Source organism: Plectropomus leopardus, chromosome 8 (assembly GCF_026936395.1).
Source record: "Plectropomus leopardus strain MGB_pleo_1.0 chromosome 8, ASM2693639v1, whole genome shotgun sequence".
Taxonomy (NCBI): Eukaryota; Metazoa; Chordata; class Actinopteri; order Perciformes; family Serranidae; genus Plectropomus; species Plectropomus leopardus.
The window spans coordinates 23,771,164-23,797,843 of record NC_142183.1 but is presented as its reverse complement, the minus strand read 5'-3'; the positions used below and the strand labels follow the sequence as shown (position 1 = coordinate 23,797,843).

Below are 26,680 nucleotides of genomic sequence, written 5' to 3'. Positions count from 1 at the left end.
ACATGGGCCAGGAGCACTCCAGCACCTTAGATGAAAGGTCGGTGTTATGGGTCTACATCCAAGCACCTGCGGTATTTCAGCACCCTAGAGGGACTTCTGGTCTCTTGGCTTTCACCTATGCCCTGTTCATGGTTCAGGGAGGAGATGTGGACACCATTTCCCATGTCTGATAGCCATCTGCTCCCTCTCTCAGGTTCTCAGTAACATACTCCTCTTTGCTTGATCAAGGCCTTCTGCACCAATTACAGATCAGAGTTCTGCCCATGATGATCAGCCTGAAATAGAGACTTATCAGGTTGTCAGTACAGCTCCTGACAGCAAGCTTTCATGTACAATTTTATCTGTACAAACATTATTGCAAAGGCACTGTATGTGGTATCATGCAATCAAAGGTTTAGTATGTGACTTTTTACCATTATTAATTGTTTGTTATTGCCATAGGGCACACAGATCGTAGCATAACTTAAAAACCTAGACATCTACTCTTCCTTTTGTCTCTTGCAGCCTGTGGACTGACCTCTATGAAAAGGACTTGGGACAGATGGTTCGCATGTTCTTGACTGCCTCGTCTCTCCTCTGTCTGCTATAGCACTAACAGCCTGCAAGCTAAGAAACTGAGTCCCCAAACGTCAACAAACGACTGGCACCCACCACAACACATGTCAACACCCACAACACAGAGTCCACATATGCTGTTTCCGTTTTATACATTTGCACCCCATAGCAACTACAGCCTACAGCCTGACTGAGTGCCAGGAGGACCTGAGACTTATTTCAGGCTTTTTAGCAACATGATGACAGTCGATGACAGTCTTGTGTTTTTTCTGTTTAGGCAGTTATGATATTGTGGCCCCAAATCAACAAATAAATATGCTCTCCATTTTCTGTGGAGGCATGCAAGAAAATTAAAGTATTCTTTACGATTTCAAGGCAACACGATGTGACTGATAAACAGTGGGTCATTTTGTGGGTGAAGTATTCCTTTAACAGCCTCACTGTGTCACTAATAATGAGAATTTTCTCATTATGGGGCCAAATCTGGCCTGCAATAGGGTGCTAGGCCCCCCCAGACCATTTTTAAAAGATAAAAAATAAAATAAAAAATAAATAGCTTCATACTGGGATTTTTAAATTTGGTTTATGAAAATAAGGTGTCAGAGTGCGTTGAAAAAAAACATAAGAATAGGGCTTGTTTATCATTATTTAAAAGTCCTTAAAACACTCCTGTGTGTACCATACCTGTTAAGGGCTGCTACGACTGGCCCCTTGCCAAATGCAACTTTGCAAAAGTGGCCCCAAGGCAAAACAAGTTGAGTATCTCTGCTTTAAAGCAATTTTTCTGAAAGATTAAAAACAATACAGGAATTTTAATCATTGGGTTATTGATTGTGTTGAGAATTTTAACAATATTATTTAACCTTTTGTCAACGTGGTAAACATACCAGACTTCACAACAACTGGTCTTAAAGTGGAGTTATGATCGAGTGTACTCCCACCTGAAAACCCTAAATCCGCTCATGGGAAAACTGGGAGGATACTGGCATATCAGCGAGCGGGCGCGCGCATCTGCGCGTTCGCGATGGACTGTGTGGAAGTTTCCCTGCAAGTTGAGAAAGACAAGAGGACTACAGCGAGTGGAGCGGGACAAGTCATCGGGATAAAGAAGATACAGGAAACAAAACCTGGAGTTAAAACGTTAATCTATCGAAGTTTTCACAATGAGACCGCGAGCTCGGGTTGGTGTTTGAGGGGTTACGTCACTGAGGAGTAGCCGTTAACAGCAGGTAAGTGAAATAATAGGAATTTTATTGGGCTGTCCTGAATCAGATATGAGAATTACTTGAACAATGTTGTGTCAACTTTTAAGAAAGGCATGACATTTAATGTGAGGTAAATAAAAAATTTTTATCCGGGATAAATTACCGGGTAATGAGAAACGGCGTTTTGTTAACTTAAACAAAATGTCAACATCAAAAATCCAAACGTTTATTCAGTTAAAAGTTATCATAGCTGATGTTAACCTTTCGTTTTCATTAGATAATAAGCTCCGTTAATTTTCACCCTTCTCGCAAAATGTTGGGCAACAAGTTTTAAACAAAAAGATTTATCAAGTGACTTTTCGCTTGTCAAGATACGGATCTCATTAAATGATGGAGGGTGAGATCACCGGCTGGGGTTTTTGCTGCGCCCTCGTGCGGCGCTCCGTGGAACAGCCTGTCTATCACGTGCACCCCTGAAGTTTCCACAAAATTTGTGATTCATGTTTAGAGCGCGAGAGGATGTGTTTTCGGCCAGATACTAAGCCATGTCATGATTAAAGACTTTTCCTTGAACCAGACACCTGAAACCTCTGAGTCATTCCTAATTGCATCACTAATCCTGATAAAAAAAACCTGCTGGTGCATGTGTGTGCAACCAGCATTCAGATGTTAACCTCCCATAACGAGGAGAGTGTTTAAAGTCATGATTGGTGAAGTTGCAAACCTTTATTTGTCATCTTTGTGGCTCCTTTTGCCTGTGGTGTTTCCATGTATTCTAATTAGAAGGGAAAGGTGTGTGTGTGTGTGTGTGTGTATGTGTGCACTGAGGTGAAACTGAACAGGATAGGACAAGCTGCTCAAACAGAGGGTACAGAGGGTGGAGAGCTCATGGTGCTCAGCTAGTACTTTCCACAGATTGTTTTGAACTTCCACTAAAAGTTGAAACAGGGGTTACATTTTTTAGCTCCCAACTACTTGTTCCGTCACTGGCGTCATGCTAATGAAAGGAAGTGAGGCCAGGTGTTGGACAAGCTCAGGTGAGGTCATCGGCCTCAGTTTAAGGGGATGACTTGCTGTTACAAAACCCTGCCATGACTCTCTCTGTGCGTTCAATAACGTCTAAGATAAGATTTTTTTTTGTTTTGTTTCCTAGGCTGTAATTATCTTTTGACCTTTGAGCTCACTTAAAACTGGAAGAGACATCACTGACTGACTGAGCAGAGACGTCTCACCCGCCATCTCCCCTCCCTCTTGAACCCAGACAGCCTCTATGCTCATCAACCTGACAGTGGCCATCAAGGAATCTCGTGCCTTTCATGGAACACAGCCTGCCCCTCTCGCCGTCGCCCCTGACACTGTTGAAGTGACAGCCATGGAGTCGCGTCCGTTGCTGGTCGCCCCTCCGCCGCCTCCCCTAGCACCTCCACCACCACCTCCTCCCCCTCCTCCTCCGCCCCCGCCTCCACCTGTGTCCTCCTCACCCTTTAGCCGGGCGGACAGTGCCCGTCGGAGCCGACTTAGGAAGCTAAACTGGGAGCGCATCCCCAAAGAGAAGGTGGAGGGGAGGAAGAGCGTGTGGAGCGGGGCGGGCCCGGGCGAGGATGAGTTCCCCATTGACCTCCATTCTCTGGATGAGCTGTTTGGTCAGAAGGACAGTAAGCCTCAGGACAGAACCAGCACCCTGAGACGGCGGTCTGCTCTGCTGCGCTGCAGGTCCCCCCAGGACAGCTCAGAAGAGGTCAGATCATGCAGATGGCAGAGATATATTTCAGCCATTTACAAATGCTCTGAGATCTCTTGCACTTTTCTTTCTCTTAATTGTGTCATTTCCCTCTTCACAGATCTCCTTGTTGGACTCCAAACGCAGTATGAACATTGGGATATTTCTACGCCAGTTCAAGATGTAAGCCTCTTTATTACTTACTAGAGCTAAAGGAATTAGAAATGCCAAATTTTGTAGGTTCCAGCTTCTCAAATGTGAGGATTTGCTTATTTTTAATTTTGTTTCATATCATTGTAAACTATATGTCTTTGGGTTTGGGCTGTTTGTCAGACTAAACATGACCTTTCACTATTTTTTGAACTTTTATAGTAAGACTGGGTGATTTGGCGAAAATCAAATATCCTGATACTGTTGACCACAAACCTTGATGTCAATTGTGACATTAATCACCATTTTGTCAACATTTCCTGACATCTCATGGTCCTATCAACTAAACAGTTAATTAAGAAAATAATCAACAATCAACAATGAAGATAAATAATAGTTAGTTGTAGCACTAATTCACACAGGACTAATATTATCATATGACCTCTGTTTGGAAAAATGTTGTGGTTCTCAACATGAAGGTGGCTGAGCCAGCAGCTAACGGTGCTTACTCGATATAAAGCGTTAAACAACAGCAACAGTGCTTACAGTGTTAACCGGGGGGGGACTGGAAGGTGGATGCTACGTTTCAACGACTCCGCCATCATGATATCAACAGCTGCATTGAGCTATCCAATAAGATACACACATGCACAACCATACGTGCGTGCTTACCACAACAAACCACAGCTCTGAGAAGCTCTGATTACAACACACACAGAAGTAGCGTGACGTCAGTCTCTGCTCAGGACGCCATTACTCTGCTATATCTTTACATAGCAAATAGTAAATGTCAAATACAGGAAACCAGGAAAAAACAAAACGTATGATATTACAGTATCCAAAATCTCAAACAATTTCTAGTCTTATATCAGAATATTGCTATAATATCAATATATTACATAGCCCTATTTCATAGACCAAACAACTGATTAATTAACAATTAATCAGTTGGCAGACTAATCAATCATGTAAATAATCTTAAATTGCAGCCCGGTTCCAAACAATGTGATGCATTTGAACAATTTCAGCTTTTGGCCTTTTTGTCTCCATTTGGTGGTCATTTTAAGTCAAAACTCAGAAGTAGCTTTAAGAGCAGGAAACAGAAGTGTGTACAAGTATGCCCCAGGGAACAGTACTTCACTTGAGCTGAGCTGTGAGTGTGTGGCCATATATCAAAGATGGACGGGTGTCTGAGCGTGTGTCAGAAGTGTGAAGTCTCATCGGCAGAGAGGATGTCTGGTGTCGGGGAGGGGATGCACAAGTATATAGCAGTGGACAGGTGCAGGGGAGGGTGGCGGGTGAGTGGCCGGGTATAGCCTGAGGAGTCAGAGTCGACACCTGCTGATGCCCTTTAAGAGTCTCTAATGTTACAGCCACCCCCTACAGAGAGAGAGACCCTGCTGGTGGTTTGTCATAGCCATCCATCCACTAAAGCCTGTTTAGCATGCTTGCATGGCTCAAACAAAACTTCACTTCTTGTAATGAATGGGGCTTTTTAATCAGCATTAAAGCACACAGTTTAATGGCTGAAATGTTCTGATATTGGAAATCATGTCACATGCAGTGTTTCGAGGTAGAAAGTATCATGCAAAGATGTGGAAAAGAAGTGCTGAGTTGCTTTATTGTCATGCCTCCACGTGTGCGTGAAGTGTTCACGATGACTAAAGAGCGTTTCTTTTCTAAACCAGATCTGTCAAGACTTGTAGGGAAAGCCATTATGTCTCTTGTGCATACAAACATTTGTCTTGTTGGAAGCTTTTTTTGCCTGCCGCTCTAAACACAGGCAGGGCTACCGTTGAATTGTGGGCGTAGTTTAAACAAAATATGGTTTTGTATTGTCAGTGTCTTTGCAGTCGCTTCAAGATCTTTTTATTAAGCAATAGTTCCGTTTATAGACTATTTCACTCAGCACTTTATCAGTTGAACTAGTTGGGACAGATAACAAACAGTAGGAGTTTCTGTTTTGAAAGTGAGTTCTTACAAAAAATATTTTGTCCGAGATTACTTCATATGTAGATCCTGAAGTGTGTCAAGAATTGAGTATGGATGTGAATGGTGAGCTATGAATGAGGAGAGTATGTTAGAGAATAAAAGCCGCACACAGTAGCATGCACATAATGGAGTATGAGCATGTGTGATGGGCTGTAACATGAAGGGGGAGGGGAGGGGGATAATGGAAAACTGCTGGGCAGATGTGTCACTCAGAGAAAGTAAGCCAGAGGTCAAACAGTCAGTTCAGTTTCTCTTCTTTCACCTTGACATCCCAAGGCCCTTTAGACGTTTTCTCTGCATGTCTGCCTTTTATTTACCCAGTGGATATGCCACTTTGTGTCGCCAGTGTGGCGTCAACTAACCCTCTCTCCCCAACACTCTGACTGATAAGAACGGGATAAGCCTAAACACTGTGTGATCAAGGCAAAACAAAGAGCTGCTCGTTACTTGAGTTTTCTTTGGTGGGGTGTCGGGCTGAAAACCCCCATCACATGTTAACAATGATGTCACATTAAAACCATGTGTGTTGTCATTTTTCCACAGGCCTGCTAAGGAGATAGTTGAGGATATCAGGCATGGTGCTGGGGACCGTTACGGAGCAGAGAAGCTCACAGAGCTCTGCAAATTGCTGCCTGACAGTGAGGAGGTAAAGTGCCCTTTTCTGGCATACAAATACAACAGTGACAGCCCCCTCCATCCCCCTCCCTCCCATCTTACTCATCATCTGGCTCTGGTTAGGATGATCAAAAGTTTGCCATTACACCATGTCGTATGATGTGGTCTGTTTCCGGAGACGGACCGCGATGAAAGATATTGGAATTGACTGTCAACGGCATGTTGGGTTTTTTTTAAAATCGAATCTGCTTCTCAGATTTTACGTAGCATCTGTTCTCTTTCAGGAGTCCCGTCTGAGGAGGTTCAGTGGGGAGCGGAGCTTGCTTGGAGAGCCGGATCTTTTCCTGCTGCTGTTAGTGGAAGTCCCCAGGTACACTCTCAGTCCCAGATCGGATAAAATGACCATAAACATCCCCCGTACTTTTTTTATGTAGCGTTAAAACTCCTCTCTGCTCATGTGCTTCACTTTGTGATGACATGTGCTTGTTTAAGTGATGATTGATCAGGAGTGCCTTTTTTGACTCCGCCATCACTCACCCCTGTCCATTCACCCATCTATCCGTCCCCCTATTTTCCTCTTTCATTTAGCTTTCGGCTTCGTCTGGATGCCATGATCCTACAACAAGAGTTTGACCCTGCTGTGACCTCTCTGTGTGTGGCGGCCAGATGTCTGAGGGAGGCGGCCAGAGGTAAAGTTAACAGCAGGGAGTTGTGTACACCACAACAATAAAGGTCCCTTTTAAATGCTCTATTTAGAATTAGTCCAGAGGGGTTACGTTTGTACCCAGAATGCAAATGTGATTAGAGACCGTTTGTTGTTAATCAGAGCTAAAGGGGGGCTGTGGTGTGACTTTGTTTCTGGTCATAATAAATGGTGTAACTCTGATGATTTTTAAATAAAAATGCCTTTTTTTGCATTCTCCTCTCATAAATAACAACAGTTCCTTTGCATTCAGAATAGCTTAATGATTTAAGTGAAACTGGATATTATATACTTACTAGAAAAGTTTTGTTCACCGGCCGGCTTGAGTGTCACTTTTTCAAAACAAATTGCTGAGTCACTGTAAAGCCTTGATGGCGGCTACATACACATACATCCTTGTTCCTCAACCTTGAGACAAAATATTGAATCTCCGTCTTCTCTCCTAGAACTGCTGAGCTGTCCTGAATTACACTGCATCCTGCGTTTGGTGCTGAAAGCAGGGAACTACATGAACGCCGTGAGTGCTTCTTTATTTTATTTTGTTTTAATTTCTTTTCTTCAGCCCAACAAAAAGGAATCAGTCCTTTTTATCTGTGTACAATACACCGGCCGCAAGGGGTCTGGGTGTGTGTTCAGGGGCGTCACTCTGACTGCGCACCTGGGTTTTGTATCATTGTTTGTTTAAAGTTGTCACGTGTGTGTGTGTTATTCTGACCTTGTATGTGGCTTCTCAGGGTGGATATGCAGGGAATGCCGCTGGTTTCCGAATTTCATCGCTGCTCAAATTGGCTGACACCAAAGCCAACAAGCCCGGCATGAATCTACTGCATTTTGTAGCTATGGTAAGATCTGGAAAAAAAGAAAAAAGAATATTCTATAATATCCAGTTAGTAAGGGAAAAAACTTTGCATGTACCAGCTATCTGCTTTTTAAAATTTGAACCGTAGTCTTTATGGAGAGGATGTTCATGGTATTTGGTCTTGTAAATAAAAAAAAAGTGTTGATATTGTTGATTCTAAACATTTTGGGGAAGATAATTTGTTTTTGCAAGGAACAATAGTTTCTGACCACAAAGTGTTTAGAGAACAGTAGCCTCTCTAGCCAGACTGCTCCGCCGAGCATATGATTTTGTCAACATTAGCAAATGACGTGTTGCTTCTTTTGAAACAATAGCTGGATAATCATTTGTGTTTGTCTCCACAGGAAGCTGTGAAAAAGGACCAGAGTTTACTGTCATTTCCCAGCCAAATAGGCCATGTTGGCTCCGCCTCCAGGTCAGTCTCTTCCCAAAACTCAGATCTTACAGTTTTACAGCAACTGTGTCTGAGGGAAACATACAAGTCCTGCTTAACAACATCAGTACACCCCAACAGGCTGCTAAAACAAACATACTGTAATATAAATCTATTGCATTCTTGTATCAGAACAAGGTACCCAGCTGTTAGCAAAAGCTGGCTGCCTGAGTGAAAGTGGGTCATGACAACACAGATACTTCAAGCCAATATTTTAGCACTCCGGGAGAGTTAATCTGTAAGGTGTTGAAGAATGACTTCCCTTACTCTTCTTTTAAAAGTAAAGAATTTTCTGCATAGCAGTGCAAACTTTGTGCATGGTGTCCATTTAAATTAATGGGATATCTGGATTATTTGCATTCCTTTATTACCGATTTTGGGTTGTGAGACCTTTCTCAAGACATGTTGCACAGCTATTTCTTATTATAATTGCATCCTGTCTTTCTCTGCAGGCTGAGTGAAGAGTCTGTGCTGGAGGACTTATCCAAGTTAAAAAGCAGAGTGGTGGCCCTCAAGGCAAACATCCAGACTGAAGCAGAGATTCAGCAACAGACACAACCTTTCCTAGAGGTATGAAATGTGGTCTGAAATGTATAGAGTGCTGCAGGAATGAGTCCTAAAGTGCAGAAATGATTTCACATTTTTGCATTTCTGGTTCCCTCAGATTGAACTTGATGGGGTTTTGAATGGGTTCTTAGTTAGATGCCCGACATAGGGTCTGTGGTTAAAACAAGCTTTTTTTAAAACAAGAATTTTTTAATGTTTTGTTTCCAGACATAAAATATATCAGTAAATACCCCACCTGTGAACTTGGAAGCTTTTTGCATCTTAAAAAAGATCACTATCAAGTGGCTAAATGAGACAAAAGAGCATCATGACACTGAAGATGGCTTTGCAGCCTTGTTGTGGAAGTCATGTGACCAGTGTAGCTCATTTATAGCTTAATGTTAGTTTTTTACTGCTGGCAGTTGCATTCATGCTTCAAAAATCATGAAAGTGACATTCCTTTGTTAGGATCATCTTGCTGAACAAAACATGATAGTATCATAAACTTTTGTTTGCTAGGGAGCTTAGTTTTTGAAATAATCCAAAATCCAATAGAAAAACCCCACAGGCCTCTTGTTGAGGGAACCACAACAATTTCCAGGTCTGTGTGCACCTTCTATTAGGATATTATCTAATGGCTTGTTTCCAGAGTTGACTGTGTAAACTATTTCTGTGTTCAGGTGGCCGAGGAGCGTCTGAAGGAGGCAGAGGATGAAGTGGAAGGCATGAGGATGTCCAGTCAGGCTCTGATGGAGTTCTTTTGTGAAGATGACAGCACATTCAAACTAGAGGAGGCTTGCAGAGTCTTCCATTCGTTTTGCCACCGCTTCCAAAAAGCTGTTCAGGTTAGATTTACATTGATGGAAATATCTGTTAGAAAAACATGCACATTCTCAGAAATAGTATGGATCAGAGAGTCGCTGGCAACTAAATTGTTCTTTCCTTCTTTACAGGAGAATGCAGAGCGGGAATTGAAAGAGCAGAGGCGTCTGGAGCGTCAGCGTGAGATCGGGGAAAAGCGTCGCTCTTTGGCTGTTTGCACAGGGCTGGACCTCGGCCTCAGCCTTGCCAGAGAGCCTCAGAGTCAGGAGAACCAAGACGAGCTGGAGAAACTCCTGGAGAAGAACTTGAGCTACACTTGGAGTCGGCGAAGCCTAAGAAGCTCAGAGTCCCGCAGACACTCCCATCACCCTCACAATGACTCCCATCACCAGAACCCACCCGGACTCAAGAGCTTCCCTGAGCTTGGCAGCAGCCCCACGTCCACCAGTTATCACTCCAACAGCTCCTCTGACCACGAGACCACTGCTGGGCTTTGTAGCTCCCCAGAGACGGACGGCACATGTTCCCCCATCGACCAAGAACCTGTTCTAGGTAGAGGGAGCAGGTCTAAGCACAGCCAAGCAACTACCCGCATGGTGGCAGTTCAGGATTCGCACATTGCTACATTTAGTCACTCTCAGCAAAGACGTGGTTACACAGTCAAGCAGCATGGGACTGAGAGTATTTCTTACATGTTACAAGACCTATCAAAGACAACAGGACTTGGAAAAGAAGCTGAGATTTCACATGAACAAGTGGTTTTGATGACCACTGAGTCTTCACCAAATTCCTGCACAAACTCTGCTGCTATACCCACCACGGATAAACCTGCCCTTTGTGTTAAAAGCCAGATCCCCACTCACAGACACAGGTTTGGCCTGCTGGTCACAGACAGCATTCAGCCTGTTCAGAGTAAATCTAATAACTCTTGTGTTGACGAGTCTGTACCTCACTCTCTTCATACGAGCGGAATACTTTCTCACAGTGTGACCAGGACTGGATCGTTAAGGTACCAGAGATCTGAGAGCCAATCACCCGTAAAAACTCAAGAGCGGGTCCAGTCACAACCAGAGACACCAACTATAACAAGTGCTGTGATGCCTTTACCTGATGCAGGTTTAACAAAGCACACTAATACAGAAGTGGCGTCCACACCTGCGGAGGAGGACTGGATGCCCTCCAGTCTACCAGAGTTCAGCCAATCACAGCCAGAGGAGTACTCCGACTTGCCAAGTCCTGAGAGGGACACGGCAAGGCCTTTCTCGCGTGTGGGTGAAACATTAGAGTGCCATACTTTGGTGAAAGGCCTTCGATCCTATGATGCCTTGTCACCCCCAACTTCCCCACTCCCACGACCTGCGCCGAGCCTCTGCTCCAAGTGGAGGAAAGAGAGGGAGGGTGACGTCCGAGCGGGGACAACTCCAGGGTCTCCTACATCAAAGGAGGAGACTCGAACCATGAAGATCCCCGTGCGTAGTGGGATAGGGGCCAAAAGGGGACTTGTGTCGCGTGCAGGACCTTCCAATAGCACGGGTATTCCCAGGGTGCGCTCCAAAACTGAGCCTTCAAATGGAGCCCCAGCTCCTGCTAACCCAACTACTCCCAGCCGGCTGTCTAGTCCTCGCAGTGTATCCATGCGCTCGTCTCCTGTCGCACGACCTGCTGCTGTTCAGACAGAGGTGAAACGCAGTAATAGCACACGGGAGAGGACTGTAAGTGAGACTCCGGGCAAGCCAACCTTAACCCGCAGGACCTCAGACAGATCTGTACCAGAGAAGGTCTCAGGCATCACCCAGCCAGCCTTCATCAGAGGAAGTCCTCTCCGTGTGTCAAAACGACTCGCCCCAAACTCTGAGACTCAGGCACCGTCCCAGCCTCGCACCGCCCACAGCCCGTCATCCGCCACAGCCAAGACCATACGAACAGCTGTTATATCCGCTGCCCGAAATAAAACTGCCAAGACAACAAGCACAATCTCCTCTCCTGCGGGCTCTAAAATTCCCACAGCTTCACGGATACCTGGTCCCAAAATGCCTCGAGCTACTGCCGCTCCGCCACTGTGGAGGTGATTTTAGTGAATGCGTGCAGTTTTTTCAAATTTTTCATTTCAGTCCAATATAACAGTGTGAGTGGTGAGTGTGAGTCAGATTTCTGTTCTTAATCAGCTCTAGGTCATCTTAATTCAACTTTTATGAAATATGCATGTAGTTCTGAGTGTTTAGGTTCCATACATGTAAGCGAGAGCTGCACTGGGAGCTTCTGGGACAATTTATGTCATGTGCTTCACCAGATAGCAGAATAAATCCTACCTCTTTTTACACCCTCCTGTGTCCTTTGCAGGCAGTAGGACACCACAAGACCACCCACCCTCGAGTAACTATTCATGTTTAGAGCAGTAGCAAAACCGTAAAACACAACCAAGTGACATGGTGATTTGGGGAAACTGATTTAATCTCTTTTGCATGGAAAGAAAGTAGTTTTGTCCAAATGTTTTGAATGCTGTGACCCCACCGCTAAGCGATCATTGTGTTCTCACAGTTGGCCGAACTGAATTCGGTACAATATGAACTGTTTATCCTCTTGTTGAGAGGCCTCATTGTTATGATGCACTTTACAAACTGAAGAAGAGGCCGTAAGAAGATGATTGCTGTAATTTTTGCCTTTTTTTATTTCGTATCAAAAGATTCTATAACTTTATTGAATAGCATTGGTTGTTATTCGCTGTATTATTTGGATTTATAAAAAAGAGAAAATGAATAAAGATGTTCTGAATCAAAGCGTCTGTCCCTGAGAACAGGGCTCCTCAGTTAAATTAAAAAGTTCCCATTTGTGCTGTTGATACACTTGATTTGAGAGCTGTCACTTTCAAGGTCTCCACTCTTCCTGATCAACTGCTGCTCTTGCATTTGCTGTCCTCTGTCTTCTTGTCACCCTCATTTTTCTCTCTCCCTCTCATCTGAACTCCCTGTTGCTGCATCTCTTGACACAGTCACCCCCATCTCTGTCAGTGGCTGTTGTCATGGAAATGCTACAGACGTCCCGGGGAATCTCTTGGCAGAATAGTGGGGTGCAAGGGGTTGGGGTGGAGGGTGACTGTGGGTGTAGGGTCCCAGTGGGAATTCTCTTTTTATAGGCCGCAGTGACGCCAGAACCTCTTGGGAAAGGCAATAAACCGGTGCCTCTTTGTGTTTTAGAGTGTCCGGTTGTCGGTCAGGGCTGGCCTCTTAACCTGCCTCAGTGTATAGAGGTGACATCATCAACGGGTCTCCAGGGGTGCAGGACAGAGTAGTCTAAAGTGGTCCCTCTTTTAGCTGCCTTCATGTATTCTGCATCGATCTGAATGCACTGGCTTAGTGAGAATAATGACTTGTCTGGAGGTGAAAAAGTGATATATGGGCTCAAAGACCACTGCTGACCAATGAGAGGATGCCGTCCAGGAGACAGGACTGTTTGAAGGCCTTTGTATGTGGGGTATGTATGCATCCACAGTGACACACAGGCATTTAATTGCCAGAATGTGGCAAGTTCAACAGAAAGAGCAGAGAGTCTTAAGGCATTCATGCATTTAGAGTCATTTTGAAATGTTTACAGACTGGTAAGCAGCCAGCCTGCTTCACAGGCTGACTGGATTTAAAGTGTTAGATGGGAAGCTGGCATGGTTTGGGTCATCCTTTTTCAGTAGTTGTCACAGAGACAGTTTATTCAAACTATGTTTTGCAAGGTGTAATTAAGGTATTTTAAGCTCTAATTGTTGTCAAGTGGTCATATCATTGAAAATAAAGTTGTCTGATCACATCTTTGCATTACTTAGGGAAATAAATGCTGTTTGTTTCAGGAAAAATATCATGCCAAACTCCAAACATAAATTTAGCAATATGACTTTGCTACTTGACCTAAGAGAGGCAAAGATTTGTGGGTGACTAGGGACTTTTTAGTATTGGTAGGAGCTGTGGTGAGAGGAATTTACCAGAGTATTAACTGAAGTTTTTCAGGTATGTGAGTATTTCCATTTCAGGTTACTCTGCTCTAAAATATTAGTATTTGTTTCTTTATCATATATCACACTTTGTATCTCTCATTTGACAGCAATATCTTAAATACAAAACATAATAATATAAAAATATTAAATATTGTTACAAATGGTGTGATTCAGAGATCTTTCTGAGGATATTTAAAATAAATGCCATAAAAAGACCTTACAAAGTAGGAAGTCCCTCCCCTAATGAAAAACGGAAAAAAAACCCTCATCCCTGATGATCAAAAACTTATTTGAAGTCCCTAACCCCTTTTGCACCCCTATTCCCTCTCATAAATAACCAAAAGTTATTTAATACAAGGATTTGTTTCTTGTAATGGGGTATTTTTACGCTGAAGTATTGCTACTTTTATTTGAATGAAAGCTGTAAATGTTTTGCCACCACTAGGTAAAAACCAAAGCCCACAGCACACTAGGTTAGGTTAAATACACCTGTATCTCATCAACACAGAACCCAGGTACACTAAAGTAATGCTAACACAGCAAATCAACCAAGACATACATTCACCTGCAAGCCAAGAGCACAATAAGTGGAAAAAATAACCTGTTCTCTGCTCCATCTATTCGTTTTGGGCTCCTTTTCCCGTTTTATCTGTGTTTTTATTCCAGTTATGCCACTTTTATCTACTTAGATTTTCTTTACTTCCCGCTTGACCTCTGACGTTACATGATGGACCGATCCACTTGAAGCTGTTGGGGGGGCGGGGGGGGGGTTAATAAGGACGACTTATTACATGTTTGGGGCCATGTAACCCCTAATCAATTGGAAGTTGGGCTGTCCCAGTATCAAATGAGCCAGCACATTTTTCTTTCTGTTTTTTTTTCTCTCTAATTTTTTTTAATTCGTATAACAGTGCTATTAACTTCGTCTTTTTAAAATGATGACCCTTGGTTGCCACTGACAGTTTTCAACACGAGCCACAGGGGAGTTAGAGAAATCACAGGAGAGCAAAACAGCTGAACAGCATCATCTAGTGTCGGAGAAACGACTCACACAAAATAAAACTACAACTCCCAGATTGCACTGTTTCCGTACGTCGTTTTTTACGTAATGGACAGCTCCCCGGATGCGGCTGTGATTGACTATACCAGGCAAAAAGAGATCGAAAGCCAAGTGGCGGTAAGTCATAAAATCCTTTAAATTTCACTGATACTGATAGTAACTACGTATGAGACATATATTAGAAAAGAATAGATTTTTTAGAGTAACTTGTAGGAGGTTAACGGGCCAGGAGCAGACCTTTTTGAGAGGTGGCTGGCAAATAAACTTTCAACTTGTTTGCTAACAAGCTAGCATGTTAGCCACCAAATAGCTAGTTCCTTAGCTTGCTGCTAGCTACCGGGGAACGCCTAGTATCATAAGTGAACGGTACGAAATAATAAACGCTGGAAAATAGCGGATTACTTTTGATTCACTTTGTTGTCCTTAACTTAGCTCTGTGAACTTTTTAGACATTGTTTATGAGTAGACGGCTGAAATTGTAGCTATCCTATGTAAGTTGAGGTTAATTACGTCGAGGAGCTAACGCTGGCGGCGGTTAGCTCTTCAGCTAATTGGGTTTAAGTTTAATTACTGTAAAAAAAAAAGTTGTGGGAGGCAGTTTGAACAGTATTTTTTTCAAAATTAATAATCACCTCCCTTATCACTATTGTTAGTTATCTTAGATTATCCTATCAGGACATGGTGTATTGTATTTATAAGTAACCCAGGTGATCGTTTTTTCTGTTGTCAGGTGCTGCAGCCCCAGTGGTCGTTGGCAGGATGCAGACCATAAAGTGTGTGGTGGTTGGTGACGGGGCAGTCGGTAAAACCTGCCTACTCATCTCTTATACCACCAATGCCTTCCCTGAAGAGTACATTCCCACAGTGTTTGACAACTACAGCGCTCAGATGAGCGTAGACGGCCGCACTGTCAGCCTCAACTTGTGGGACACAGCAGGCCAGGAGGAGTATGACCGCCTGCGCACGCTCTCCTATCCCCAGACCAACGTTTTCATCATCTGCTTCTCCATCGGCAGCCCTTCCTCCCATGCAAATGTCAGGCATAAGTGGCACCCCGAGGTGTCTCACCACTGCCCCAACGTGCCCATCCTGCTGGTGGGCACGAAGAGGGACCTGAGGGGTGATGCAGAAACAGTGAAGAAGCTGAAGGAGCAGGGCCTGGCTCCCACCACCCAGCAGCAGGGCAACACCTTGGCCAAGCAGATTGGGGCAGTTAAATACATGGAGTGTTCTGCTCTGCTGCAGGATGGTGTAAGGGAGGTGTTTGCCGAAGCTGTGAGGGCCGTGTTGTATCCAGTCACGAAAAAGAACCCCAGGAAGTGTGTGCTGTTGTAATACATGGTTCCCAGATTTGGACTGTGGAGAGAGATGATGGAGATCCACAGATGCAAAGGAAGGCTGAGGAGCGAATGTCAATATCTGGCTGCCTCCACGCCACCTCCAGCAGTTTAGACTTTGTTTTCAGCTCCTCTGTTACTCCTCTCTTCCTTATTCATCTCCTGGAGGATTTCACTCCGTTGCCATCATCACCAAAGTGACTATGCCAAAATGGGGGCAACAAACCGAATCTCCTTTATTTTTCTTACATTTTAACTTTTGATATTTACACTTTTCTCCAATTTTACACCTGTTCTAGATTTATAGCCTCTCTGCTTTGCCTTATAAAATGCCGATCATGGTTGTCACAAGCCATAACAACATCCAAACCAACCAACCGAGCTACCCTGTTTGACTGGAGAGAAGAGATCTGCCTTTGTTCAGGTGGAGAAATAATGACTACCTCATACTCTCACCTAGGTTGCATCTCATGAGTCTCAAGCAGCGTCACCATCTAAATGCTTTGACTTGCCGTTTTAGATGTTAAAAAAAAACAGCCGAGTAGAGGGTGAACAAGTTTTAATTTCAAGCAGCTTGAGTCCAGACATGGTGTGATGACTCCCGGACAAATGCCAGTACCCCTTAACCAATATGCACAGATTAGAGGTTAAACTCTCAAGCTGCAGTTCCCCTTGTGCTCAGTCTGGCATGTTAGAGCTGTCTGGCAGGCTGCCTCTTCAGCCTCTTGCACGGCTCTCTCACTGCCACGCATGGAAGAGCCAGGAGGCCTTTGAAGATAAGCCGGACCCATTGAAAGCAGCCGACCGTTTGCCCTCTTCAGTAATAGAGGAGCAGGTGTCATAAGGCCTCTGCCAAATTAACCCACCCGACAGGATTTGTCGTGCTGGCATATCAGGAAGACAGGTTGTAGTACAGCGCTCCTCTGCCTTCGTCTTAACTCTTAAGGCTCACACCGAGTGCCATTAAAAACATGCCTAAGAATTACTTTTTGACAGGGTGGGCGTCAAAGAGACTGTATTTTTCTCTAATTATGTTGAATTTACTCTGTAAATGATCTTTTTTCCTCAAATGTTTTTAACCTATGAGTGCGGTTATGGCCAAAGTTGAATATATTTTTTTGTAATAGCTTATGTTTATTTGATCAGTAAGATGTTTGTGTGTAATAGTTGATACTCATATTTGATAAACCAGAACTCCATAATGCTCCCTTTGTCATTTACGTTATTGCCTTACATTTAAGGTCAACAGACTATGACCACTGCCTAAATGATTTAGTACAGCATTATAATACCACAATATGTTTTAACTGGCTTGTGCTAGGCTTTCTACACCTCTTCTCTTATATTGTCTTGGTTAGTGAAATATCATTTCATCTTGGAAGAAGCACCGTGTAGCTGCCTCGTTAATTTTTCTACCATATACCAGCAGTTTATCTACAATATGCAAGGAGCCTTTCATTTGGTCAGGTGCCTTATCGAAACCAAAAGACCATAGCAGTGCTCCTTTGTCAAACCCAAAGGTTCTTATTATAACGATGCAAGTGCCACGAGAGCTGTCAAAAGCAAGTCTAACCATCTCTGGGTTTCATTTTTGTAATTTTCAGGAGCTTTCTGCCTTAGTTCCTGCCAGTAAACACACTCTTCTCACAACCCCCTTTGACAGACACAGGTGCTAAACTGACATCTTCTGTGTGCATTTGTGAAACGGAGCGCTCGTGGCCCGCAGCTCTTAACAGATTGTGGTTTACATCCCTGCATTGCACGGTGCAGTGAGGGCAAGGCACTAGCACAACTTGCACATACGGTAAGCAAGAGCTGCGTTGGTGGAACGTGCCTGAAGATTTTTTTTTTTTTAATCCATTTTTATAAAATATTTTTTAGTAATGACTGGTTGCTCATTTGTGCTTTCAGCTGCCAGTAATAACAGCAACCCCTTTTACTATAGTTATTTTCATTTACTCACTCGAGCGGGGTATATTATAAAGTCAACCTAGATTGTGGCCTGTGTAAAGTCTAGAATAACTGAAGCGCAACACGAGCGGGAGAATTTGTGTAACAACAGTGATGCGGTTTGAGACCTGCCAAAGGATGTGTGAAAATTTCCCAGATCGGTGTGTGGAGGGTTGAATGTAAGTGCACAATATGTCAAACTGTCAACTGTGGTGAGCTTGTTTTTTTGCCATGTCCTGATTTCACTCAGATAATGCTGTTGAAGTGGAACATACACCTGTGGGCTCTCTTGTCTGTGTCCCGGAGCTGTATGCTACCGTGTGCGTGGTACTACGCTTTTACACTGGGAACTTGATTTGTAGAAATCTGTTTTGTAATTGTTTTATATATAACAAAAGCATATTTGTATAAATGAACTAACAGTGAGATGATTTTAAATTATGCAAAATAAAACGGTGGTTAAAACCAGATGCTGTTTTGTGTTATGGATGATAAAAGAGCTCTTAAATTACACGTAATAAGCACATTACAGCTATATGGTAACAATGGAAGAAAAAAGTCATGACACTGAGAACTGAGTCACACATGTACACACAAAGCTACTTGTATTTTCGGCTCAGGAAACCACACTATACTCCTATTATACATATTCTAGCTCAGTTCAGTTTCATGTTAATGGTATTTCAATTACCATGTCCGAACACTAGATGGACACAGCCCTCTAGCTTAGCTCCACATGATCAAGAGCGAGTGCCATTCTTCAAAGCCTGTTTTTTCTTTTCTGTACATTTGGAGTTAATGGTCTATACCCATCCGGTTCTCAGGGCCATCCTTCAACTCAGCAGACACCCACAAGTTCAATCAGTTGCAGGAGCTTAAAAACCCAGCATGCTGCATACTCTGAAAAATTCCCTTGACCTTTACGGGTTGTGGCTTTGACAAATGACAGATGTGTCGAACCCCGCCAGAGGCTCATTACAACATCACTGCAGCAGCATTTAGGGCCCATTTCCTCTGCGGTTTGTATAAATGTTTTACAACCAAGACAATGCTGGATGTATGTTTACAGCCTGTAAAAGTTTTGTCACCGCCTGCGTTAGGGCTTGAAATATTGTTGCAGTGGATTCTGCCAAGTATGAATTGTAAAAACCTTGAGGAGGCAGTACTGGGTAGTGTGATGGTTAAACAAGATGAGAGAGGATGAGCAACTGTTGCTGTCTGCTTAACTAAAGGCAGGCAGATTAATGAGATTTGGGATGGTTAAGGTGATCCGTCTTTAGGGGTATGTACTGTAAAAGAAGTGATCTGGACATCTTCCAGTTGTTTCAAAACAGTTTCTTCCTCCCTTATTAGTTATAGTGGTTGAATGAGACCTCAGCCTCAGTCTTTGTACGCAGATTATTTATAGTGAGCTTGATTTTATCGTTACAATAATCATTTGGCACAAACCTGGATGTTCCAGTTCTGCAAAACAGGATTAAAATTACCTGAAGCTTTTGTCACAGCAACAAGACCATAAGCCCAAACTTTTTCCACAGGTGGATCACGACTGACACTTTTCTATGTGAAAAACAAATATAAACGGTTTTCAGATAGAAATATATTTATAATACAGACTTAAATTACCTGTACACAATAAATCCATTCATCCATTGTCATCCGCTTATCCGGGGCCAGATCACAGGGGCAGCAGGCTGAGCAAAGCGCTCCAGATGTCCCTCTTCCCAGCAATGCCTTCGAGCTCCTCCTGTGGGAAGACAATAAAGTACTCAACAAATTACATTTAGTTTGGTATCCTTTGAGTCAACAAACTCACTATAGAAAGACGGCTAGAACCAGAACGAACTGGCTTGTTAACATTGCATTATGGTAAGAATTATTAAATGTACTTTTACTTGCTGCTTGCATATTGTTAAACAAAAGCAATCAATTCATTATTATTTAATTATGATTATACATTTAGGTAGACCCCTCAGGGAAGGACTATACAGCTACCACAAGGTTTATTTTGCTGAACTAGGTTTTATAATCAATAATGTTGCTTAATTATTACCTTCGGAGAACCGCACTAATCCAGCATAAACATCATTCATGGTCAACAATATTGGACCATAATAAATAAGTGGATTTCAGTAATGAAAGTGTGAAAACTGTGAAAACATTGGGGCACATTATAAAGCACAATAACAGCATTATTACTGCAGGAATACACATAACACTGGATTTAAAGTTTCTCACCCGATTTAATTTAAAGGTTCTGTATGCGACATTCAGAGCATTATTACAGTATGGTACGCTACCTCTGTGTGTTGCAACCAGATCTTTGTGGTTTGTTGTGGTAAGCCGGTCTGGCTTGTTAGTGCATGTGTGTATCCCACTGGCTCGCTCTTTGCCGACACTTTGCACTGCGTTTACTGTTGACATTCTCTCCCTCCACCCCCTGTCAACACTGTTGCTTAGCACTGTTTATGGAGTTAGCACCATTAGCTGCTAGCCAGCAGTCAGCCTCCTCCATGTGTAGAACTGTGTGTTCAGACCATTAACTGTATATAAAGATGGACAACATGACAGCTCCCCCAAAGTGTAACTTTTCAGTCTTGATCGCCCCCTGGTGTGTGTCTGCAGTATATGTCATAAAGCCCACCCCTCCATGTTAGTGAATGGGACATAGGCCTAACTAAAAACTTAAAGTACACGCTAAAAATTTTTTAGAAGGCAGTTCTCATCACCCTGATTTTTGTTCAAGTGTTTGTTTGTTGTATAAATTCAGTTTTAATGAGTTACTGAATTACACAAAAAGGGGATTTCCACAATGACTGACAGCTGTGAAAGCCAATCCATGTGCTCGCATTCAATTGAGCTGCTTGCGATCGGTCATATGGGAGTTTTGGCGGGAGCTCCCAGACCGCAGGTGTTGCTACTGCACATACTCTGGCATCACCATCACAAGCTGGCAACACTCTTAACCTGGATGTTTTAGCCTCACTTAAGCATAGTGGTGGTAAGTGGGGGCACGTCGTCCAACTTTATATACAGTCTATGGTCTAGACAATTAATAAACCCTGAATTTCACAGAGCCCCTTTAAGATATGTAAAATATACACTGCTTGTTTTGTTTAGCATGGTTTTCCCACATACAAAGCCAAAAAGATTTCTGAGAAGCAGAAGCCTCCCTTTAGAGCAACTCCATGTGTGATGTTTTTCTTTGTTTGTTTTAGTCGTGTCTGTGTTCCATATTGTAATTTATTGAAACTCTTAATTAATTCATTCACTCATTTATTTTAAATGAGTGTGCATGTGTGTGTGAAGCACTATGTAACTGCATGTTTTTAAAAAAAGTGCTATATAAATAAATCTTTATTTACTTACTTACTGACTCTTTCTCCCCTTGTTCCCTGCCCACCACTGCCGCTTGCACAAGGTTGACCGTTGAAAGAGTGGCGTCATGACCCTGCTCATGAGCCTTCACAAAAAACGGGAGACACACGGTTTTAAAGTGACAGGTTCACAAATATATTCATTAACATATGATCATCTCAAAAGCACAGGGAGGTTGTGAGGTGTGTAAATCAGTGTTATCAGTGTGTATTTAGATGCATGGGTGGGTGGGTGAGAGATGAATGAGAGAGTGTTGTAGAGTGTAGATGAAAAATACTTACAGGGCCAATGACAACCAAACAAGAACATTGTGCCAAATGAAGGAAGACAGGAGACTGGCTGCCACAGCCAGGTCTTAACTGAGCTGCCACTGAGAGACTGGCCAGGTGCTCCCAGTTGCACCTATTACCTGACTCCACCCACCAGGCAAGGCAGCAGAGGGACAAGCAATGCAGGGGAAAGCACACACAGCAGGCCCTGCTAAAGCAAGAGGGCCATCACGAAATCAAGATGGGAAGTGTTAGAGAGAGCATTGGACAGTTTCAGTCATATATGTCTGAGATCCAGACTCAGATGAGGAGTCTGTTGTGCACCAAAATCGGTGACTAGCAGACATATCGGAATAGGATTTGCAAGTATTGTTAGCATCTTTATTTTTAAGTTAGTAAAAGTCTTAAAGTATCTGATATTTGCTGTATTTAAGTATCAAGAGTAATTTTATGATATCAAATGTAATTATGTGTTGAAAGTAAAAGTACAAGTAAATGCTGGTAATAAAAAGTGTACAGAATTCTCCCCTACTCATTAGAGGAATATAAAAACACATCTCTAGTGACACACTTCGCACAGATACAAGTCAGCATACCAAGCTCAGACATTTTAGGAGACATAAACAGAAGAAAAACACATTTTTGGGTTTAGGGGATCTTTAAGTTCATGATTTGTTTTGTCTTTTGTCATTTTGCATTCTGAGGCTTCCCTACACACCACCATATAAATGCTGGTCATGGTTTGAAGTTCCTATTCTTATTTGCCTTTTATTTAAGACTGCACTGTTCAAGATTTCGTCATCTGAGATTAACAAATCAAACAGGTCCCAGTACTCTGCATTTCTATTATGTGTTTGTGACAGAACTGAATAGGTATTTAGTTTACGATATGCTGTATGTGATGTGAATGTAGATGTTTTTCATGCTGCATAGTCATGCAGTGAACTCTGTGTTAGAACGTATCATTGATCATGTACAGCTGAGGGTAAGACAACCAGCAGATATCCTCTCTGTGAGTCATCAGCGTGGAGTGAGTGGGTGTGTTGGAGTCCGCCGGGACCTTGATCTCAGCTCTGTCTATCGCTCCTCAATCTCCCTTGTTCCTTTCCTCCCTCTCACTGTCCGTTTGATGATGTGCTGGGTAAAGCCAAAAGGCCGGGCAGCTCTCAGCACTGTTCAGTCAAGGAACCAGGGAGATTCCTCCTCTTCTTCATGTCTAAAGATGAAAAAGCAAAAGGCCTTGATCTAAAAGACGGCCCGCAGCTAGACTGAGACTGAGAAAGCTGCAGTCCTGCATTCAAATCAAACTGTTCCAGCAGCAGGAGAGAGAAAATGAGATTGCAAAAGAACACAGAGGGGAGTGAAGGCCGTTAGCTGTGTTTGCAGCAAAATAGGACTCAGAGCAGAGGAGAAAGAGTGGAGCAGAGACCGTAATGGAAAGAAATGATGATTGAGTAGAGGAGACTTTTGTCGAGATGTTTCAGATGTAAACTGAAAGAAAGAAGGTAGATAAGAAAAGGAAAGATTGATGGATAAAGAAGGAAGAAGAAGGACCTGATCTTTTTCTCTGCCCTGAGGTCGCATGGGTTGAATGGTTGATTAATGACATTTTAGGAAATATCAAGACACAGGAGCAGTGCATGAACACTTAATTTATTTACAGTTAATTTATTGAATTGTCTCACAAAAAATAGTCTACAGGATAAAACACATAAATCCTATTATCCAACATACAATAAAATAATAATCTGGTATGAACATTTAATGGAATACTTTGCCAACAAAATGACCATTTGAAAATCAATAAACCCAGTTACCTTGAATTTGGTAAGAAAAGACATATTGATTTATTCGAGTCATTGGGATCAGCTTTTAACAACAGCAAAACTGTGTCAAAACATCTGTTTACAGACTCTGACACAACTCGTGCAGAATAATCCAAGTCTCATTTACTAAATTGTATGCTCAGTAATTCACAAACAGGTACATTGTCACTAAATAACTTTAGTATTGGAGCCTGGCTTTGAAGAGGGCATTGATAGGTTTCACTTTCAGTTCCGTTTTAAATAGTAAAGTTTTAGCATGTGTTTGAGTAGTGAGAAGACGACTGGATCAATGAGATTTGGATTATACTACACAAGATGTGAGAGTTTGTTAACTGATTTTTTGATATAGTTTTGCTGCTGTTAAACATGAAATCCTATCAATCAATAAATTAATATGTACGCCATGATGAAATGTGAGAAAATATTTTCTTCACAAATTTAAGATAACATGCATGACTCATTTATATACAAATTATCATTTTGTAGGTGAAGTATCACCCTTATATAAATTACTATTCCCTGCAGCTGTAAAATCCACTGCCAAATCCAGTTCTTGCTTTCATTCATGTAAGTGAGACCGAGCAGATGGGAGGTGGAGTTAAAGGAAACGCTCTTGTGCTTGCTTTATGAGTTCATAGATGCGAAAGATCCAGATAAATTGCTATACCTAAACTCCTTTTGGCTTCATGTGCCACTGGACATCTTTCTTTCTTTCTTTCTTTCTTTTTTTTTAAAGATTTTTTCCTTGGCTTTTTGCCTTTATTGTGATAGGACAGTCAAAGTGAGAAAGGGGAAAAGAGAGGGGACGACATGCAGCAAAGGGGCACAGGCTGGAGTCGAACTTACAGCCACTGCACAGAGGACACGGCCTCTGTACAAGGGGCACCGGCTCTACCAGGTGAACTAATCGGCACCCCAACTGAGCATCTGTCATAGGAATGAACAGGGCCCCACTGCCAATGTGGTACCCAGTTCTCTTTATACATCTAAAGGAAATATACTTGTTTGCTAAGTTAAGTTGTTGCCAACTGTAGCCAGTGGCTTATTTACAGAAGAAGATTTATCATGTTAACTTACAAGCTTCAGAGCTTCTTATAGGCAGATTTTGCTACAGAGCCAGGCTACCTATTTCCTTGTTTCCCATCATGCTACACTAAGCCAACTAGCTGCTGGCTGCAGTGCCATATTGAACGCACAAAGTGGTATCGATCTTTTCATCTAACTCTCAGCAAGAAAAGCAGATTAGCGTATTTCCTAAAATGTCAAACTATTTCTTTAATTGAGCAGTTTATTTTAGTGTTTTCATCAATATTGCCCACAGCTCTTGAGACAGAGAGGAACCATAAGAGCCTGTTGGCGCTGAACTATTTTGAGAGTGTAAAGAGAGAGACGAATCAAGAGAGAGAAAGAAAGGAAGCAAACAGAGGAGCAGAACGGAGAGAAGAAAGGAACAGACACCCAGGTCTACTGGAGTATTAATTATGTTGGTTTGCAGGAGGTGGGAAACTGCTGCCTGCTGAAGTAACAGCGTTGGGAACAGAGAGTCCTCAAGTGCCTTCTTCACATTGTTATTGCATGAACCTTAGAAAACGAAAGCAGAATGAAACCGGGCTGATTAGATGTCCTTTGTTATTGTTGATGCACAGTCCCTCTAAATCCACAAGAGCGTGTTCACATGCTGTCATTCACTGATGCCTGTCTCACCACAGCGGGGCGAGGGCAGATGGCAGGGGGTGCCAGAGCAAGTCAACTCTGACACTTTTCAGAAGCACACTCACACCACCACAGGGTTGGAGTGATGATGTGACAAAAAGGGAAGAGACAAAAGAGGAGAGATCTTTGTGGGACATGATTAGATGCAAATGAAAGCAATCGATGAGCTGAGTTTGAGCCTTTAGCGGCTCATCATTAAGATCGAATGGGACATATGACAGACCACACGGTGAGCCTCATGCCCCTTCCCAATTACCAGTTATAACTTTGGTTTTATGCTCTGTCTGAGCTGTCATAACTCTAAAATGACAAGACAGCATGAAACCAAACACTATTAAGTCTAAACAAGCCACACTTCCGCATTCCTCTCCTTTCGTCCTCTCTCTGCCTTTGTTTTGCTTTCTGGTGCGCATCAGTGTCAGCTATCCCCGGGATCTGTCAGCAAGAGAGCGGAACCTTTTCACAGAGTTGTCAATTCAGGCGAGCCGAGCAAAAGGTCACTCAGCAATTTAGGCCGCCCCGGTACTGAACCGACACCCAACGCTTGCCAACTCTGAATACATCTGCAAACCTCAGCCAAGATGAGCGTGCAACCCATGGGACTGATGAAGCAATCAGACACTGTTCCCCTCCAGAGTCTCATTGCAACATCACGTACTTCAGCCATTAAGAGAGAGAGTTGGTGTTTCTGGGACTGTGGCCCCTGTGTGAGTCAAGACAGAACATCCTGTGCTGCCTTGGTTACTGCTCTCCTGCAGCGCCGCGCCTGCTTTGATCTCACCCGTCTCGTCTTTGAGGAGCAGATTTTACCGTTCTGCTCACACCGAAGTAGATTGTGTGGTTTAACCAGGTGGAAAATGCTTTTCAGAGGAGACGGGAGCTATTTTTCTTCCTATCTGGGCTCAGGGTTTTTCCATGGTCAGAGAAAATCTCTTTTCACTACAGATCTCTGCTCTTTGAAATGCACATTTGTTTCCCTCATTGGTTCAGTTTCATCTGTCAGAGTTCTGTTGCCAGAGAGGATGACACTGTTACGGCACTTTCAGGTGCTATAAGCTGTGAAGGAAAAAGTCCTCACAGTCCAAGAGTTAATCCAATTGTCTTTAGTCCCATGTGAGGAAAAGGGGATTGGGCTCTGTGTGTGCATGTGAGTGTGTGTGTGTGTGTGTTTGTGTGTGTGTGTGTGTGTGTGTCTGAAATGTTTATGGATTACTGAGAGGTCAGCCTCTGCAGTGGAGCCTCTTCTGGACAGCCAACACGTCATTGCTGTTGAGACTGTTGTACTTGGCTCTCAATACATAAACAGCCCCGCCTGCTCTTGGTGCAGTGTGGAAGCTGCATTTCAACAAAAAAGACGAAATGAAAAATGATCTGCTGATTTAAGAAAAAAACGAAAAGCTATTTCCCCTCAAGGAGTAATATCTGATGCTGATCTAATTGTATTGAGAGACAGTAGTTAGTGCTTCTATCATTAGTGTAAGCTGCAATTAGGTAGCCAGTGAGAAATAACTCAGATAAAACAAAAAAATACAACTTTCCCAGAGGTAGCAGCTTCTCTCAAAGTAAGC

General features: G+C 42.9%; 2 protein-coding genes and 1 long non-coding RNA gene across 3 annotated transcripts in view; 2 read left to right on the top strand and 1 right to left on the bottom strand.

The window, feature by feature from the left end:
* Window positions 1-21,711, bottom strand: part of LOC148188945 (uncharacterized) — a 34,174-nt gene extending 12,463 nt beyond the window's left edge. The window contains exons 1-4 of the long non-coding RNA XR_015777286.1: window positions 21,586-21,711; window positions 21,296-21,389; window positions 19,553-19,673; window positions 7,656-7,789 (exon numbers count right to left, since the gene is read on the bottom strand). This is a non-coding gene — a long non-coding RNA (uncharacterized LOC148188945). The remainder of the gene's footprint in view (window positions 1-7,655; window positions 7,790-19,552; window positions 19,674-21,295; window positions 21,390-21,585) is intronic.
* fhdc2 (FH2 domain containing 2) lies at window positions 1,566-12,377 on the top strand. Its single transcript, XM_042492783.2, has 12 exons — window positions 1,566-1,784; window positions 2,914-3,498; window positions 3,602-3,663; window positions 6,166-6,268; window positions 6,522-6,607; window positions 6,826-6,926; window positions 7,387-7,457; window positions 7,675-7,782; window positions 8,144-8,214; window positions 8,685-8,802; window positions 9,459-9,623; window positions 9,732-12,377. Exons 2-12 carry the CDS (start codon window positions 3,031-3,033, stop codon window positions 11,667-11,669), a joined length of 3,291 nt encoding a protein of 1,096 aa, XP_042348717.2. The 5' UTR covers window positions 1,566-1,784; window positions 2,914-3,030; the 3' UTR covers window positions 11,670-12,377.
* On the top strand, window positions 14,636-18,394 carry rhogd (ras homolog gene family, member Gd). The gene is made up of 2 exons (XM_042492784.2): window positions 14,636-14,756; window positions 15,370-18,394. Exon 2 carries the CDS (start codon window positions 15,399-15,401, stop codon window positions 15,972-15,974), a length of 576 nt encoding a protein of 191 aa, XP_042348718.1. The 5' UTR covers window positions 14,636-14,756; window positions 15,370-15,398; the 3' UTR covers window positions 15,975-18,394.
* Window positions 21,712-26,680: the final 4,969 nt, after the last annotated feature.